The sequence below is a fragment of the Pristiophorus japonicus genome, chromosome 7, assembly GCF_044704955.1.
Source record: "Pristiophorus japonicus isolate sPriJap1 chromosome 7, sPriJap1.hap1, whole genome shotgun sequence".
NCBI classification, from domain to species: Eukaryota; Metazoa; Chordata; class Chondrichthyes; family Pristiophoridae; genus Pristiophorus; species Pristiophorus japonicus.
In genome coordinates, this window is record NC_091983.1 from 238,227,773 (window position 1) to 238,243,849 (window position 16,077).

Here is a 16,077-nt window from a genome sequence, read left to right on the forward strand (position 1 = left end):
GGCTGGTGTGCAACGGTCACCACATATTAAAAAAATTCACGCACAGGCATCTTCCACCCCCTCAATTGGAGTTCAGGACTGGAACATTGGGTCCTTCATCGAAACACCTGTGGACTCATGGAAGCAAGTCATTCTCATTCGAGGGACTGCCTATGATGATGATGACTTGATGTACCTGCATACTAACTTTTTGTGTTTCATGCACAAGGACCCCAGGTCCATCTGAACTGCAGCACTTTATAATTTTTCTCCATTTAAATTATAATTTGCTTTTCTATTTTTTCTGCCAAAATGGATAACCTCACATTTTCCCACGTTATATTACATCTGCCAAATTTTTGCCCACTCACTTAGCCTGTCTGTATCCCTTTGCAGATTTTTTGTGTACTCCTCACCATTTGCTTTCCCACCCATCTTTGTATAATCAACAAATTGGCTACATTACATTTGGTCCATTCATCCAAGTCATTAATATAGATTGTAAATAGTTGAGGACCCAGCACTGATCCGTGCAGCACCCCATTAGTCACTGTTTACCAACCAGAAAATTACCCATTTATCCTGACTCTCTGCTTTCTGTTAGTTGGCCAATCCTCCATCCATGCTAATATATTACCCCCATCCCCGTGAACTTTTGTCTTGTGCAGTAACCTTTTATGTGGCACCTTATCGAATGCCTTCTGGAAATCCAAATGCATCACATCCAGTGGTTCCTCCTTATGCACCCTGCTCGTTACATCCTCAAAGAATTCCAGCATGATTTATCTTTAATAAAACCATGCTGACCTGACTCTGCTTGATTGAATCATGCTTCTCCAAATGTCCTGCTACTGCTTCCTTAATAATGGATTCTAGCATTTTCCCAATGACAGATGTTAGACTAACTCTTCGATAGTTTCCTGCTTTTTGTCTGCCTCCTTTTTTAAATAGGGGCGTTACATTCGCATTTTTACAATCCGCTGGGACCGCCCCAGAAGGCAGGGAATTTTGGTAGATTACAACAAATGCATCCACTATCTCTGCAGCCACTTCTTTTAATACCCTAGGATGTAAGCCATCAGGTCCAGGGGACTTGTCAGCCTTTAGTCCCATTATTTTACCGAGTACTACTTCATTAGTGATTGTGATTGTATTAAGTTCCTCCATCCCTATAACCCCTTAATTATCCACGATTGGGATGTTTTTAATGTCTTCTACCATGAAGACTGATGCAAAATATTTGTTCAATGTCTCTGGCATTTTCCTGTTCTCCATTATTAATTCCCCAGTCTCACCTCTAGGGGACCAACATTTACTTTAGCCACTCTTCCTTTTTATGTACCTGTAGAAACTCTTACTATCTGTTTTTATATATTGTGCTAGTTAATTTTCAAAATCTATCATCCCTCGCTTTATCAATGTTTTAGTCGTTCTTTGCTGGCTTTTAAAAGTGCACTGACATATGAGGAGAGACTGGATCAACTGGGCCTTTATTCACTGGAGTTCAGAAAGATGAGAGGGGATCTTATAGAAATGTATAAGATTCTGACAGGACTGGACAGGTTAGATGCGGGAAGAATGTTCCCGGTTTTGGCGAAATCCAGAACAAGGGGACATAGTCTTAGGATAAGGGGTAAGCCATTTAGGACTGAGATGAGGAGGAACTTCTTCACTCAGTGAGTTGTTAACCTGTGGAATTTCCTGCCGCAGAGAGTTGTTGATGCGGCTAAAGAGATCAAGGGGTATGGAGAGAAAGCAGGAAAGGGGTACTGAAGTTGCATGATCAGACATGATCTTATTGAATGGCAGTGCAGGCTCGAAGGGCCGAATGGCCAATTCCTGCACCTATTTTCTATGTTTCTATGTTTCTATGTTTCCAATCCTCTGGCCTCCCACTAGTCTTGGCCACATTGTATGCCCTTGTTTTCAATTTGATGCCACTGCTCATCAACCGTCCTACACTTTAATCTATGTTCCCAGTCCACTTGAGCCAACTCTGCCCTCATACCTTTGTAGTCTCCTTGATTTAAGATCAAAACCCTAGTTTGAGAACTAACTTTCTCACCCTCCAACTGAATTTGAAATTCAACCATGTTATGGTCACTCATTCCTAAAGGATCATTTATTAATCCTGTCTTGTTACACAGTACCAGATCGAAGATAGCCTGCTCCTTGGTTGGTTCTGCAATGTACTGTTGAGGGAAACTATCCTGGATACACTCTATGAACTCTTCCTCAAGGCTACCCTAGACAATTTGCCTTGTCCAATCAATATGAACGTTAAAATCGTCCATGATTATTGCCGTTCCTTTATTACAAGCCTCCATTATTTCTTGATTTATACTCCATCCAACAGTGTAGCTACTGTTAGGGAGCTTATCGACTACACCCACCTGCGACTTTTTCCCCTTATTATTCTTTATCTCCGCCCAAACTGATTTAGCATCTTGATCATCTGAACCAATATCGTTTCTCACTAACACACTGTTCTCATCTTTTATTAACAGTGCTACCCCACCTCCTTTTCCTTTCTGTCTGTCCTTCCGAATTGTCAAATATCCCTGAATATTCAGTTCCCAGTCCTGGTCACCTTACAACTGTAATATAGTTACAGCAATTTTCTGTATTATATTTCTGGATTTGGGACGTCGGATTGTCTCCAAAATCCAGAAATACCCGAAACTCGGCCCAGGGGTGTCTGGATTTGGAACGTCGGATTTTCTTCTCCGAAATCCGGAAAAACCCGAAAACCGGAATGGCCTCGGTGACGAGGTTTCCGGATTCGGGACGTTGTACCTGTATTCTATATATAAACCACACCGAGCACCTTGATTAGATCCCAGCCTATAACTCACTCCCAGGTATTTGTTATTCTATATAATCCCCCAAACCCCTGGATTAGATTCCATGCTGTAACTCACTCTGCCTGCCCTCCTTACCCGTAGCTGTACTCCTCAGGCAGGGGATAGGGAATGTGTGTGCGGGGGAGCAGGAGGCAGGTACGCAGGATGTGCAAGCAGCTCAGGCAGCTGATGAACAGGAACATGGGCCTCAGGGAGAAGCCAGCCTCGTACAACACCTACAGGGAGAAAGGGTGGGACGCAATAAAACAAGAGGTGACCATTAACAGCAGATCTCGCCTGACACCACTCCGCACTCTCCCCTTTATCTCTCCACCCACTCCCCCTTTATCTCTCCCCCCACACCCCCATTATCTCTCGCCCCTCATTCCCCCTTTATCTCTCCCCTATCCCACCCCACACCCTCCCTGATCTCACTCCGCACCTCCCCTCTCTCTCTCCCACACCCCTCACTCCGCACCCTCCCCTCTCTCTCTCCCACACCACTAACCCCGCACCCTCCCTGATCTCACACTGACCCCTCCCCTCTCTCCCACACCCCTCACTCCGTACCCTCCCCTCTCTCTCTCCCATACCCCTCACCCCGCATCCTCCCTGATCTCACACTGAACCCTTCCCTCTCTTTCTCCGTGTGCCCCCTCTCTCTCTCTCTCTCTCTCTCTCCACCTCTCTCTCCCTCTTCGCCCCCTCTCTTTCTCTTCTCTCTCTCTCTACAGCCAGAACTCTCTCCTCTCCCTCTCCCCTCTCCCCCAGACAGAGGGAGTGAAGGGCTCCTCTCTCTGATGGATAACACTGGGTGGGGTCAGTAGGTCAGGCCCTGACCTTTCACCCTCTGGTCCTCTGAGCTGGATGTTAAGCCAGGCAGTGAGTACAGTTTGAATCCATCTGTTTTTATAAGCTAGTTTGCTGCCTGCACCTCTCACCTTGACCAGCAGAAACACGCCAGATGAGGTATTGAAGGTTCCATTGTACAGTGTGATAACTGTGGATCGTTTGTTCCCAAATAAGTTTCCAACCTGGGGATCAGACACAACAAAAACAGTCAATGGAGCTCTATGTGCCCTTGAAGCCGCTCCCAAACAGATCCATCGTTAGTTGGGCCACACACAGCAGCAAGGGCCCAGGCTCCATGCCCGGCCTGTGCTGAGTCAGCTGATCACAGTCGGTGTGGTACAGAGCCCCACACACACACACACACAGCAGGAAAAGGCCCAGGCTGCATCCTGTGATCTTTATGTGTCATACCCTCTTATGCCAGCAGATGGCACCACACAGCCTCCATTCAGATTGGAATGTGAGTTTTATTTATACAAAAGATGCCGAGGTCTAGAAATTGGATATGGCCTGAAAACGGGCGGTGTCATGGGCCAGTGCAATTTGGCTGCAGCAATTCAAAGTGGTGCAGGCAGCAGGCAAAATTTGTGCTGCCTGCTCATTTACATGATTGGAGAGCTGATCTCAGCAGTAAACGCACTGCTGGTTGGCTTAGTGCTCAACAAGTGGGTCAATATCGGGCGCAGTCTCATGGCCAGTAATGTTTGGCCTGGTCTCTCTCCATTACTTAAAGGGGAGGTGCGATGATGCAGCAGCACCTCATTGTAAGTGAAGTTGGAGACATGGCTCAGCAACAACACGGAGAATGAGCCCGAGGGTCTCGCGGCATTGGTATTGGCACAGGAGAGAAGGTGGGTTCCTGTTCCCGCAGGGTGGCAGGAAGCCATTAAAACCCACTGGCAAGAGGTAGCTGCGTACGTCACGGCCAACAGTGCCATGCCACGGAACTGGATCCAGTGCCGATAAAAGTTTAATGACCTCACACGGCCGGTCAAGGGGAATGAAGGCTTCAGCAAATGTCATATCCCACCATCTGCACCACAAGCCTCACAGTGCTCAATACACCACACCCCATCACTCACCTACCTACAATCTCTACCGTTCACCACTCATACCTCACATTCAGAGCTTCACTTCACACTCACAACCGTACCATGGCTGCAAAACTCACATCCATATATCACACCTTGCACACACTGACAGCTATTCAACTATGGCAGGCACATCATCCAAACACATTGCACCACACTCAATCACTCACACATTCCACCCAAAGACACTGCACCACACTCACTCACTCACACACTCCACCCAAACACACTGCACCACACTCACTCACTCACACTCTCCACTGAAAGACACTGCACCACACTGACTCACTCACACACTCCACCCAGACACACTGCACCACACTCACTCACTCACACACTCCACCCAAACACACTGCACCTCACTCACTCACTCACACACTCCACCTAAACACATTGCACCACACTCACTCACTCACACACTCCATCCAAACACACTGCACCACACTCACTCACTCACACACTCCACCTAAATACATTGCACCACACTCACTCACTCACACACTCCACCCAAACACACTGCACCACACTCACTCACTCACACACTCCACCCAAACACACTGCACCACACTCACTCACTCACACACTCCATCCAAACACACTGCACCACACTGACTCACTCACACACTCCACCCAAACACACTGCACCACACTCACTCACTCACACACTCCACCCAAACACACTGCACCACACTCACTCACTCACACACTCCACCCAAACACACTGCACCACACTCACTCACTCACACACTCCACCCAAACACACTGCACCACACTCACTCACTCACACACTCCACCCAAACACACTGCACCACACTCACTCACTCACACACTCCATCCAAACACACTGCACCACACTCACTCACTCACACACTCCATCCAAACATACTGCACCACACTCACTCACTCACACACTCCACCCAAACACACTGCACCACACTCACTCACTCACACACTCCACTGAAACACACTGCACCACACTCACTCACTCACACACTCCACCCAAACACACTGCACCACACTCACTCACTCACACACTCCACTGAAACACACTGCACCACACTCACTCACTCACACACTCCACCCAAACACATTGCACCACACTCACTCACTCACATACTCCACCCAAACACACTGCACCACACTCACTCACTCACACACTCCACCTAAATACATTGCACCACACTCACTCACTCACACACTCCATCCAAACACACTGCACCACAGGTAAGAATCGGAGGAAACATCGACAGCATCAGCGTAAACATTTTGGACTTTAAGTTTTGGACATTGCTTTTCCATATTTTCTGTTATTGCAGAAGAGCAGATAGAGGACTGGGATAAGTCCAGACATGTTCCACAGGAATACACATCGGGTGAATCGCAGGAAGGTGACTGATGCAGGACCCTTTTTTCATGTAATGGGAACCCATCAGTGAGAGATCAGGTAAACTGGTCAGTGCTCAAGCCATCGAAATGACTGAGAGCCCCGGAGCGCGGGAACCTTAGGTCAAAGGAAGCCACTTGGCCGCCCAGACGATGGAGCCTTTCGCCCCAGGAACAGCCCAGTAACAAAGGCACAGGCCGAAGAGGTGATTCATTGCTGTTAGTTGGACTGCCTCAGGAAAAGGACTGGTTTTTGGTGCGAGAATTCAGAAGTATTTTTTGGGTATAAGAGACAGCAGTTTGTAGCCATCTCTCTCTCTCTCTCCTCTTCTACACTTACTTGCTTCATTCAAGGCACTCAAGGACAGAGCACACCATCTGGGATGGAGAGAAGTAAAAGTGGAGGGCAGAGAAACCCAAGTCAAAAAACAAAAAGGGCCACATTACAGAAACATTCTAAAGGGGCAAAGTGTGTTAGAAATACAAGCCTGAAGGCTCTGTGCCTCAATGTGAGGAGTATTCGGAATAAGGTGGACAAATTAACTGCGCAGTTAGCATTTAACGGATATGATGAAATTGACATCACGGAGACATGGCTCCAGGGTGACCAAGGCTGGGAACTCAACATCCAGGGGAATTCAACATTTAGGAAGGATAGGCAGAGAGGAAAAGGAGGTGGGGTGGCGTTGCTGGTTAAAGAGGAAATTAATGCAATAGTAAGGAGGGACATTAGCCTGGATGATGTGGAATCAGTATGGGTGGAGCTGTGGAATTCCGAAGGGCAGAAAACGCTAGTGGGAGTTGTGTACAGACCACCAAACAGTTGTACTGAGGTTGGGGACAGCATCAAACAAGAAATAAGGGATGTGTGCAATAAAGATACAGCATTTATCATGGGCGACTTTAATCTACATATTGATTCGGCTAACCTAACTGGTAGCAATGCGGTGGAGGAGGATTTCCTGGAGTGTATTAGGGATGGTTTTCTTGACCAATATGTTGGGGAACCAACTAGAGAGCTGGCCATCCTAGACTGGGTGATGTGTAATGAGAAGGGACTAATTAGCAATCTTATTGTGCGAGGCCCTTTGGGGAAGAGTGACCATAATATGGTAGAATTCTTTATTAAGATGGAGAGTGACACAGTTAATTCGAAAACTAGGGTCCTGAACTTAGGAAAGGTAACATTGACGGTATGAGGCGTGAATTGGCTAGAATAGACTGGCAAAGGATACTTAAAGGGTTGATGGTGGATAGGCAACGGCAAACATTTAAAGATCACATGGATGAACTTCAGCAATTGTACATCCCTGTCTGGAGTAAAAATAAAATGGGGAAGGTGGCTCAACCATGGCTAACAAGGGAAATTAAAGATCATGTCAAAGCCAAGGAAGAGGCATATAATTTGGCGAGAAAAAGCAACAAATCTGAGGACTGGGAGAAATTTAGAATTCAACAGAGGAAGACTAAGGGTTTAATTAAGAGGGGGATAATAGAGTACGAGAGGAAGCTAGCATGGAACATAAAAACTGACTGCAAAAGCTTCTATAAATATGTGAAGAGAAAAAGATTAGTGAAGACAAACGTAGGTCCCTTGCAGTCGGATTCAGGTGAATTTATAATGGGGAACAAAGAAATGGCAGACCAATTGAACAAATACTTTGGTTTTGTCTTCACGAAGGAAGACACAAATAACCTTCCGAATGTACTAGGTACAGTGGGTCTAGTGAGAAGGAGGAACTGAAGGCTAACCTTATTAGATGGGAAATTGTGTTAGGGAAATTGATGGGATTGAAGACCGATAAATCCCCGGGGCCTGATAGTCTACATCCCACAGTACTTAAGGAAGTGGCCCTAGAAATAGTGGATGCATTGGTGATCATTTTCCAACAGTCTATCGATTCTGGATCAGTTCCTATGGACTGGAGGATAGCTAATGTAACACCACTTTTTAAATAAGTAGGGAGACAGAAAACAGTTAATTATAGACCGGTTAGCCTGACATCAGTAGTGGGCAAAATGTTGGAATCATTAAGGATGAAATAGCAGCGTATTTGGAAAGCAGTGACAGGATCGGACCAAGTCAGCATGGATTTACGAAAGGGAAATCATGTTTGATGAACTTTCTGGAATTTTGTGAGGATGTAACTTGTAGAGTGGACAAGGGAGAACCAGTGGATGTGATGTATTTGGACTTTCAAAAGGCTTTTGACAAGGTCCCGTATAAGAGATTGGTATGCAAAATCAAAGCACATGGTATTGGGGTAATGTACTGACGTGGATAGAGAACTGGTTGGCAGATAGGAAGCTGAAAGTCGGGATAAATGGGTCCTTTTCAGAATGGCAGGCAGTGACTAGTGGGGGTGCCGCAGAGCTCAGTGCTGGGACCCCAGTTCTTTACAATATACATTAACGATTTAGATGAAGGAATTGAGTGTAATATCTCCAAGATTGTGGATGACACTAAACTGGGTGGCAGTGTGAGCTGTGAGGAGGACACTAAGAGGCTGCAGGGTGATTTGGACAGGTGAGGTGACTGGGAAAATGCATGGCAGATGCAGTATAATGTGGATAAATGTGAGGTTATCCATTTTGGGGGCAAAAACACAAAAGCAGAATATTATCTGAATGGTGGCAGATTAGGAAAAGGGGAACTGCAACGAGACCTGGGTGACATGGTACATCAGTCACTGAAAGTGGTCATGCAGGTATAGCAGGTGGTGAAGAAGGTAAATGGTATGTTGGCCTTCATAGCTAGGGGATATGAGTATAGGAGCAGGGAGGTTTTACTGGAGTTGTACAGGGCCTTACTGAGGCCTCACCTGGAATATTGTGTTCATTTTTGGTCTCCTAATCTGTGGAAGAATGTTCTTGCTATTGAGAAATTGCAGCAAAGGTTCACCAGACTGATTCCCGGGATGGCTAGACTGTCATATGAGGAGAGACTGGATCAACTGGGCCTTTATTCACTAGAGTTTAGAAGGATGAGAGGGCATTTCGTAGAAACGTATAAGATTCTGCCAGGACTGGACATGTTAGATGTGGAAAGATTGTTCCCGATGTTGGGGAAGTCCAGAACCAGGGGACATAGTCTTAGGATAAGGGGTATGTAATTTAGGACTGAGATGAGGAGAAACTTCTTCACTCAGAGAGTTGTTAACCGATGGAATTCCATGCCGCAGGGAGTTGTTGATGCCAGTTCATTGGATATATTCAGGACGAGTTAGATATGGCCCTTACAGCTAAGGGGATCAAGGGGTATGGAGAGAAAGCAGGAAAGGGGTACTGAGGGAATGATCAACCATGATCTTATTGAATGGTGGTGCAGGCTCGAAGGGCCGAATAGCCTACTCCTGCACCTATTTTCTATGTTTCTATGTTTCTAAACCAGCATCTATGAGCAAAGAGAGCCTCACACATTGGGAGAAGCAGCGAGTAAGCCAGAGGGGTAACTGGTGAGCATTATCCCAACCCACGCATCCTTAAGATCACCACATAGTGTGCAGCGGTGTCGTGTGTCTCAACCAAGCCTTAGTGGTTTTGTGGGGAGGTTTCTGTGCGGATCATAGGCGTAAGCACAATCCATTGGACAGATTCGGTGATGCCCTATTGAGCCAAGCAGGATTGTTTTAATCATGGGTACTTCGTAATAGGGACCTGTTCAGACGGCCAGTGGTATGTGTTGTACTGTGTTTGTCTGTTTTACAGCACCAGGCTGTATTTCACTGGAAGCAGGTGTATGCTTTAACTTGAATAAAAGCATTGTGATGGTTGAGACTGAAAGATTTGTCTATAACTGTGTATTCTGTTCACCACTATAATTCCTGGGTCTAGAACTGTTGTAAGGAGGTTGATTCGAAACCACCAAGGGCAAAACCACTTACAGAATCTGGTGACCATGAAGAGACATTTGATTGAACAGATAGTTATGGAGGATCTCAAGGTCAAGCGATTGGCAATGGTGAATAGGATTTCCTCGTGCTTATTCGGAAATGTTAATGTAACTCATTAGTGGGTGTTAGACCTGTTGCGGGCTGAGAGTCCTGAGGAAAAAGCCGCTGAGTGGATGGGGAGTAAGGAGCACAAAAAGGCAGAAAAAAAGGCCATTTTGCTCCTGTGTTTGTAGAAGCAAGTCCAGCTGCTTAGGGAGCAGGTTGGTAAGCTTAAGGCAGAGCTCCAAGAGTCAGAGGAGCAGTCAGCCGCAAGGGCCACAGTGGGGACCAGATTAGTGGATGAGTTGTGCGAGGAGAGGGAGGAAATGTGCCCTCAGGAGGAACCCTCCCATAACACCAGAGAGTACCTGCAATGCCAGATCACCAAGGCCATGCTCAACGAGCAGGTTGTACAGGAGGAGAACGCCCTGTTAATGGGTAAAGTTGAGGGGCTGAAGGGTCCTCTGAGTGATATTAAGACATCCTGGGAACCAATCTGGTGAAACTTCGCTGCACTCCCTCAATAGCAAGAACGTCCTTCCTCAAATTAGGAGAACAAAACTGAACACAATTTTCCAGGTGAGGCCTCACCAAGACCCTGTACAGCTGCAATAAGACCTCCCTGCTCCGATACTCAAATCCCCTAGCTATGAAGGCTAACATACCATTTGCCTTCTTCACCGCCTACTGTACCTGTATGCCAACTTTCAATGACTGATGTACCATGACACCCAGGTCTCGTCGCACCTCCCCTTTTCCTAATCTGCCTCCATTCAGATAATATTCTGCCTTCGTGATTCTGCCACCAATGTGGATAACCTCACATTATCCACATTATGCTGCATCTGCTATGCATTTGGCCACTCACCTAACCTGTCCAAATCATCCTGCAGCCTTTTAGCATCCTCCTCGCAGCTCACACCGCCACCCAGCTTAGTGTCAGCTGCAAACTTGGAGATATTACACTCAATTCCTTCATCTAAATCATCGATGAATATTGTAACTAGCTGGGGTCCCAGCACTGAGCCCTGCAGCACCACACTAGTCACTGTCTGCCATCCAGAAAAGGGCCCATTTATCCTGACTCTCTGCTTTCTGTCTGCCAACCATTCTTTATCCACATCAGTACATTACCCCCAATGCCATGTGCTTTAAATTTGCACACCAATCTCTTGTGTGGGACCTTGTCAAAAGCCTTTTGAAAGTCTAAATACACCATATCCACTGGTTCTCCCTCGTCCACTCTACTAGTTACATCCTCAAAAAATTCTGGAAGATTTGTCAAGCATGATTTCCCTTTCATAAATCCATGCTGACTTGGACCAATGCTGTCACTGCTTTCCAAATGCGCTGCTATTTCATCTTTAATAATTGATTCCAACATTTTCCCAACTACTGATGTCAGGCTAACTGGTCCATGATTAACCATTTTCTCTCTCCTTTTTTAAAAAGTAGAGTTACATTAGCTCCCTTCCAGTCCATAGGAACTGATCCAATTTTGATAGACTGTTGGAAAATGATCACCAATGCATCCATTCTTTCTAGGGCCACTTACTTAAATACTCTGGGATGCAGGCTATAGGCGCCGGGGATTTATCATCCTTCAATCCCATCAATTTCCCCAAGACAATTTCCCGCCTAATAAGGATTTTCTTCAGTTCTTGCTTCTCTCTAGACACTCGGTCCCCTAGTGTTTCTGGAAGGTTAATTGTGTTTTCCTTCGTGAAGACAGAACCAAAGTATTTGTTCAACTGGTCTGCCATTTCTTTGTTCCCCATTATAAATTCACCTGATTCTGCCTGCAAAGGATCTACGTTTGTCTTCAGTAATCTTTTTCTCTTCACATATCTATAGAAGCTTTTGCAGCCAGTTTTTATGTTCCCAGCAAGCTTCCTCTCATATTCTATTATCCCTCTGCTAATTAAACCCTTTGTCCTCCTCTGCTGAATTCTAAATTTCTTCCAGTCCTCAGATTTGCTGCTTTTTCTTGCCAATTTATATGCCTCTTCCTTGGATTTAACACAATCCTTAATTTCCCTTGTTAGCCATACTTGAGCCACCTTCTCCATTTTATTTTTACTCCAGACAGGGATGTACAATTGTTGAAGTTCATCCATGTGATCTTTAAATGTTTGCCATTGCCAATCCACCGTCAACCCTTCAAGTATCATTTGCCAGTCGCTTCGAGCCAATTCATGTCTCATACCATCGAAGTTACCTTTCCTTAAGTTCAGGACCCTAGTCTCTGAATTAACTGTGTTGCTCTCCATCGTAATAAAGAATTCTACCATATTATGATCACTCTTCCACAAGGGGCCTCGCACAACAAGATTGCTAATTATTCCTTTCTCATTACACATCATCCAGTCTAGGATGGCCAACCCTCTCGTTGGTTCCTCGATATATTGGTCGAGAAAACCATCCCTAATACATTCCAGGAAATCATCCTCCACCGTATTGCTACCAGTTTGGTTAGCCCAATCTAATGTAGATTAAAGTCGACCATGATAACTGCTGTACCTTTATTGCACGCATCCCTAATTTCATGTTTGATACTGTCCCCAACCTCATTACTACTGTTTGGTGTTCTGTACAAAAATCCCACTAGCGTTGTCTGCCCTTTGGTATTCCACAGCTCCACCCATAAAGATTCCACATCATCCAAGCTAATGTCCTTCCTTACTATTTCGTTAATTTCCTCCTTAACCAGCAACGCTACTCCACCTCCTTTTCCTTTCTGTCGATCCATCCTGAATGTTGAATACCCCTGGATGTTGAGTTCCCAGCCTTGTTCACCCTGAAGCCATGTCTCCGTGATGCCAATTAAATCATTTTTGTTAATTGCTGCCTGCGCAGTTAATTCATCCACCTTATTATGAATACTCATCGCATTGAGGCACAGAGCCTTCAGGCTTGTCTTTTTAACACACTTTGTCCCTATAGAATTTTGCTGTAATGTGGCCCTTTTTGATTTTTGCCTTGGGTTTCTCTGTGCTACACTTTTACTTTTCTTCTTTCTATCTTTGCTTCTGCCCCCATTCTACTTCCCTCTGACTCCCTGCATAGGTTGCGATCCACCTGCCATATTAGTTTAACCCCTCCCCAACAGCACTCCCCCTGGGACATTGGCTCTGCTCCTGCCCAGTTGCAGACCGGACAGTTTGTACTGGTCCCAGCTCTCCCAGAAACGGTTCCAATGTCCCAGGAATTTGAATCCCTTCCTTCTGCACCACTCCTCAAGCCACGTATTCATCTTAGCTGTCCTGCCATTCCTACTCTGACTAGCACGTGGCACTGGTAGCAATTCTGAGATTATTACCTTTGAGGTCCTACTTTTTAATTTAACTCCTAGCTCTCTAAATTCAGTTTGTAAGACTTCATCCCGTTTTTTACTCATATCATTGGTACGTATATGTACCATGACAACTGGCTGTTCACCCTCCCCTCCAAAATGTCCTGCAGCCGCTCCGAGACATCCTTGATCCTTGCACCAGGGTGGCAACATACCATCCTGGAGTCTCGATTGCGACTGCCGAAATGCCTATCTCTTCCCCTTACAATAGAATCCCCTACCACTATAGCTCTCTCCACTCTTTTTCCTGCCCTCCTGTGCAGCAGAGCCACCCACAGTGCCATGAAGTTGGCTGCTGTTGCCCTCCCCTGATGGGTCATCACCCCCAACAGTCCCCAAAATGGTGTATCTGTTTTGGAGGGGGATGGCCACAGGGGACTCCTGCATTACCTTCCTTCCACTGCTCTTCATATTTGTCACCCATTCCCTATCTGCCTGTGTATCCTTTACCTGCGATATGACCAACTCACTAAACGCACTATTCACGGCATCCTCAGCATCGCGGATGCTCCAGAGTGAATCCACCTGCAGCTTCAGTGCCGCAATGCGGTCTGTCAGGAGTTGCAGCAAGATACAGTTCCCACACATGTAGTTGTCAGGGACACTGGAAGCATCCCTGAGTTCCCACATAGCACAGGAGGACACATGTCCGAGCTCTCCTGCCTTGACATAACCCTTAGAGCAACATAGTAAAAAGGAATGGCATCAGGAAGGGGTTAGTGCAGGGAAGGCTAGGACGTGTTTCGGGTGTGGGAAGTCGAGACACTAGAGGCAAGACTGCCCAGCCCCGAGGAGGGGGTAAAGCAAAGGGGATCCTCCAGTGCCTAGGATGAAACCTGTCGAGGCGAAGGGACCAATCGTGTGACAATTTGATGTTCTGGTGGCCGCCCTTCGGATAGCTTTTGTGCCAGAGCAGGGAAGGGTAGACGTTGCTATGAACAGGGAAATCCCGACCATTCCGGTCATCCCACCACCCTGACGAGCACACACCCAGCCTGAGTACCTGTGTTCACTCATGTACGATGAGTGGAGTAGACCATGCGTGAGGATGGGGGTGGAGAAGGTAGAGGGGAAATACATGGTGGACACCGGAGCTTCAAGCACGGTGATCCATGTGAGGAATCTGACCGATTCACCCTGTCCAGCAAGGTCCCACACAGTCTGGTGGGGTTCACCAGGAACGAGCAGATGGGGGCGATGTCCAGGTCCTTAGCCATAGATTTAGCATCCCTCCACACCAGGTGGGAATGTGTCCTAATAAAATGGGAACAGTAGGGGCCAACTTTATGTTAGCCCACAGAATTATAGTGGACTAGAGGAATCACTGCCTTTGGGGAACAGTGGGTTCTGATAAGGAGGATGAAGTTGTTGTGATCCCAAGGAAAGGGAAGGAAAAGGCAACACGTGTACCATAAAGCCATAAGGGAGTTACGACCTAGAGCAATTGTTCAAAACTACCCCGGCCGAGTACCAGGCTTACGTGCGGGACAATCTCGCATCGTTCACCACACACAAGCATGGCTGTGGTAGGGTGATGGGGGTGGAAGTCTGAGTACAGGGGGACCCTATGTCCTGGCCACAGAAGCAGTACAGTTTCCCCAGAGAGGCAGAGGCCAACTTGGAGATGGTGATAGGATCCCTGGAAGCACAGGATGTGTTGAGGCCCATAGCCACACACGTGAACTCGCCACTTTGGCCGGTTAGGAAACCGGACCAGTCGTGGAGAGCCACCGTGGACTATCAGGTGCTCAACAGAAACATCCCAGCCTGCGTACCCACAGTCGCGGCCATAGCTGATCCGATAGAGAGTATTTCAGCAACCGCAACCACATTTACGGTGCTGGACATTTCAAACAGGTTTTGGTCAATTCCCCTGAAATGGGATGACCAGTACAAGTTTGCTTTCACCTTTAAGGGACAGTCGTACACATGGACATGCCTTCCCCAGGGATTTCAGAACAGCCTCTCCATATTCCACCAGTGCATGGCAGATGCCTTAAAGTGATTCAGCAGACCCCAGCAGTTGGTGCAGTATGTGGACGAGGTTCTCCGATGAGGGGGAGAAGCATGGTCCACTGCTGGCTGAGCTGCTGGAGCTGCTGAGAGAGACAGGGTTCAAGGTCAATCCTAAGAAAGCTCAGATCAGTCAGAGGGAAGTAAAATTCCTTGGGCTCACCGTGAGGGCTGGGGAAAGGGCTATAGATGAGACCAAATGGAAAGTGGTACAGGAGTTACCAGCCCCCACGACAGTGCCGGGGGTGAGATCCTTCCTGGGGCTCACTGGGTAATGCAGGGATTTTATTGAAGATTACGCTGCCACGGCAGCCCCTCTGCTTCGGCTCCTCCAAAAGCGAGTCGGCTGGGAATGGGATGAGGACTGCACGGCAGCATTTAATCACTTCAAGGGAGACCTGCAGACGGCACCCGCATTAGGGGCGATTAATGGTGGGGAGGACTTCATTTTCGATGTGGCAGCAGCGGGGACAGTTTGAGCGCGGTGCTGCTCCAGGAGCGGCACGGCAAACTGAGGCCCGTGGTGTACTCCTCAAGAGTCCTTACGGATGTAGATCAGGGATATTCCAATTGCAAGAGGCATCTCCTAGCCATGCATTGGGTCATAAAGCGCTCACAGCTCTTTACAGAAT

General features: G+C 46.9%; 1 protein-coding gene across 1 annotated transcript in view; it reads right to left on the reverse strand.

The window, feature by feature from the left end:
- LOC139266707 (equilibrative nucleobase transporter 1-like) overlaps positions 1-16,077 on the reverse strand; it is an 84,063-nt gene that overhangs the window by 37,021 nt on the left and 30,965 nt on the right. The window contains exons 5-6 of the mRNA XM_070884294.1: positions 3,764-3,856; positions 2,919-3,058 (exon numbers count right to left, since the gene is read on the reverse strand). Of these exons, the coding sequence (XP_070740395.1) occupies positions 2,919-3,058; positions 3,764-3,856 (233 nt within the window). The remainder of the gene's footprint in view (positions 1-2,918; positions 3,059-3,763; positions 3,857-16,077) is intronic.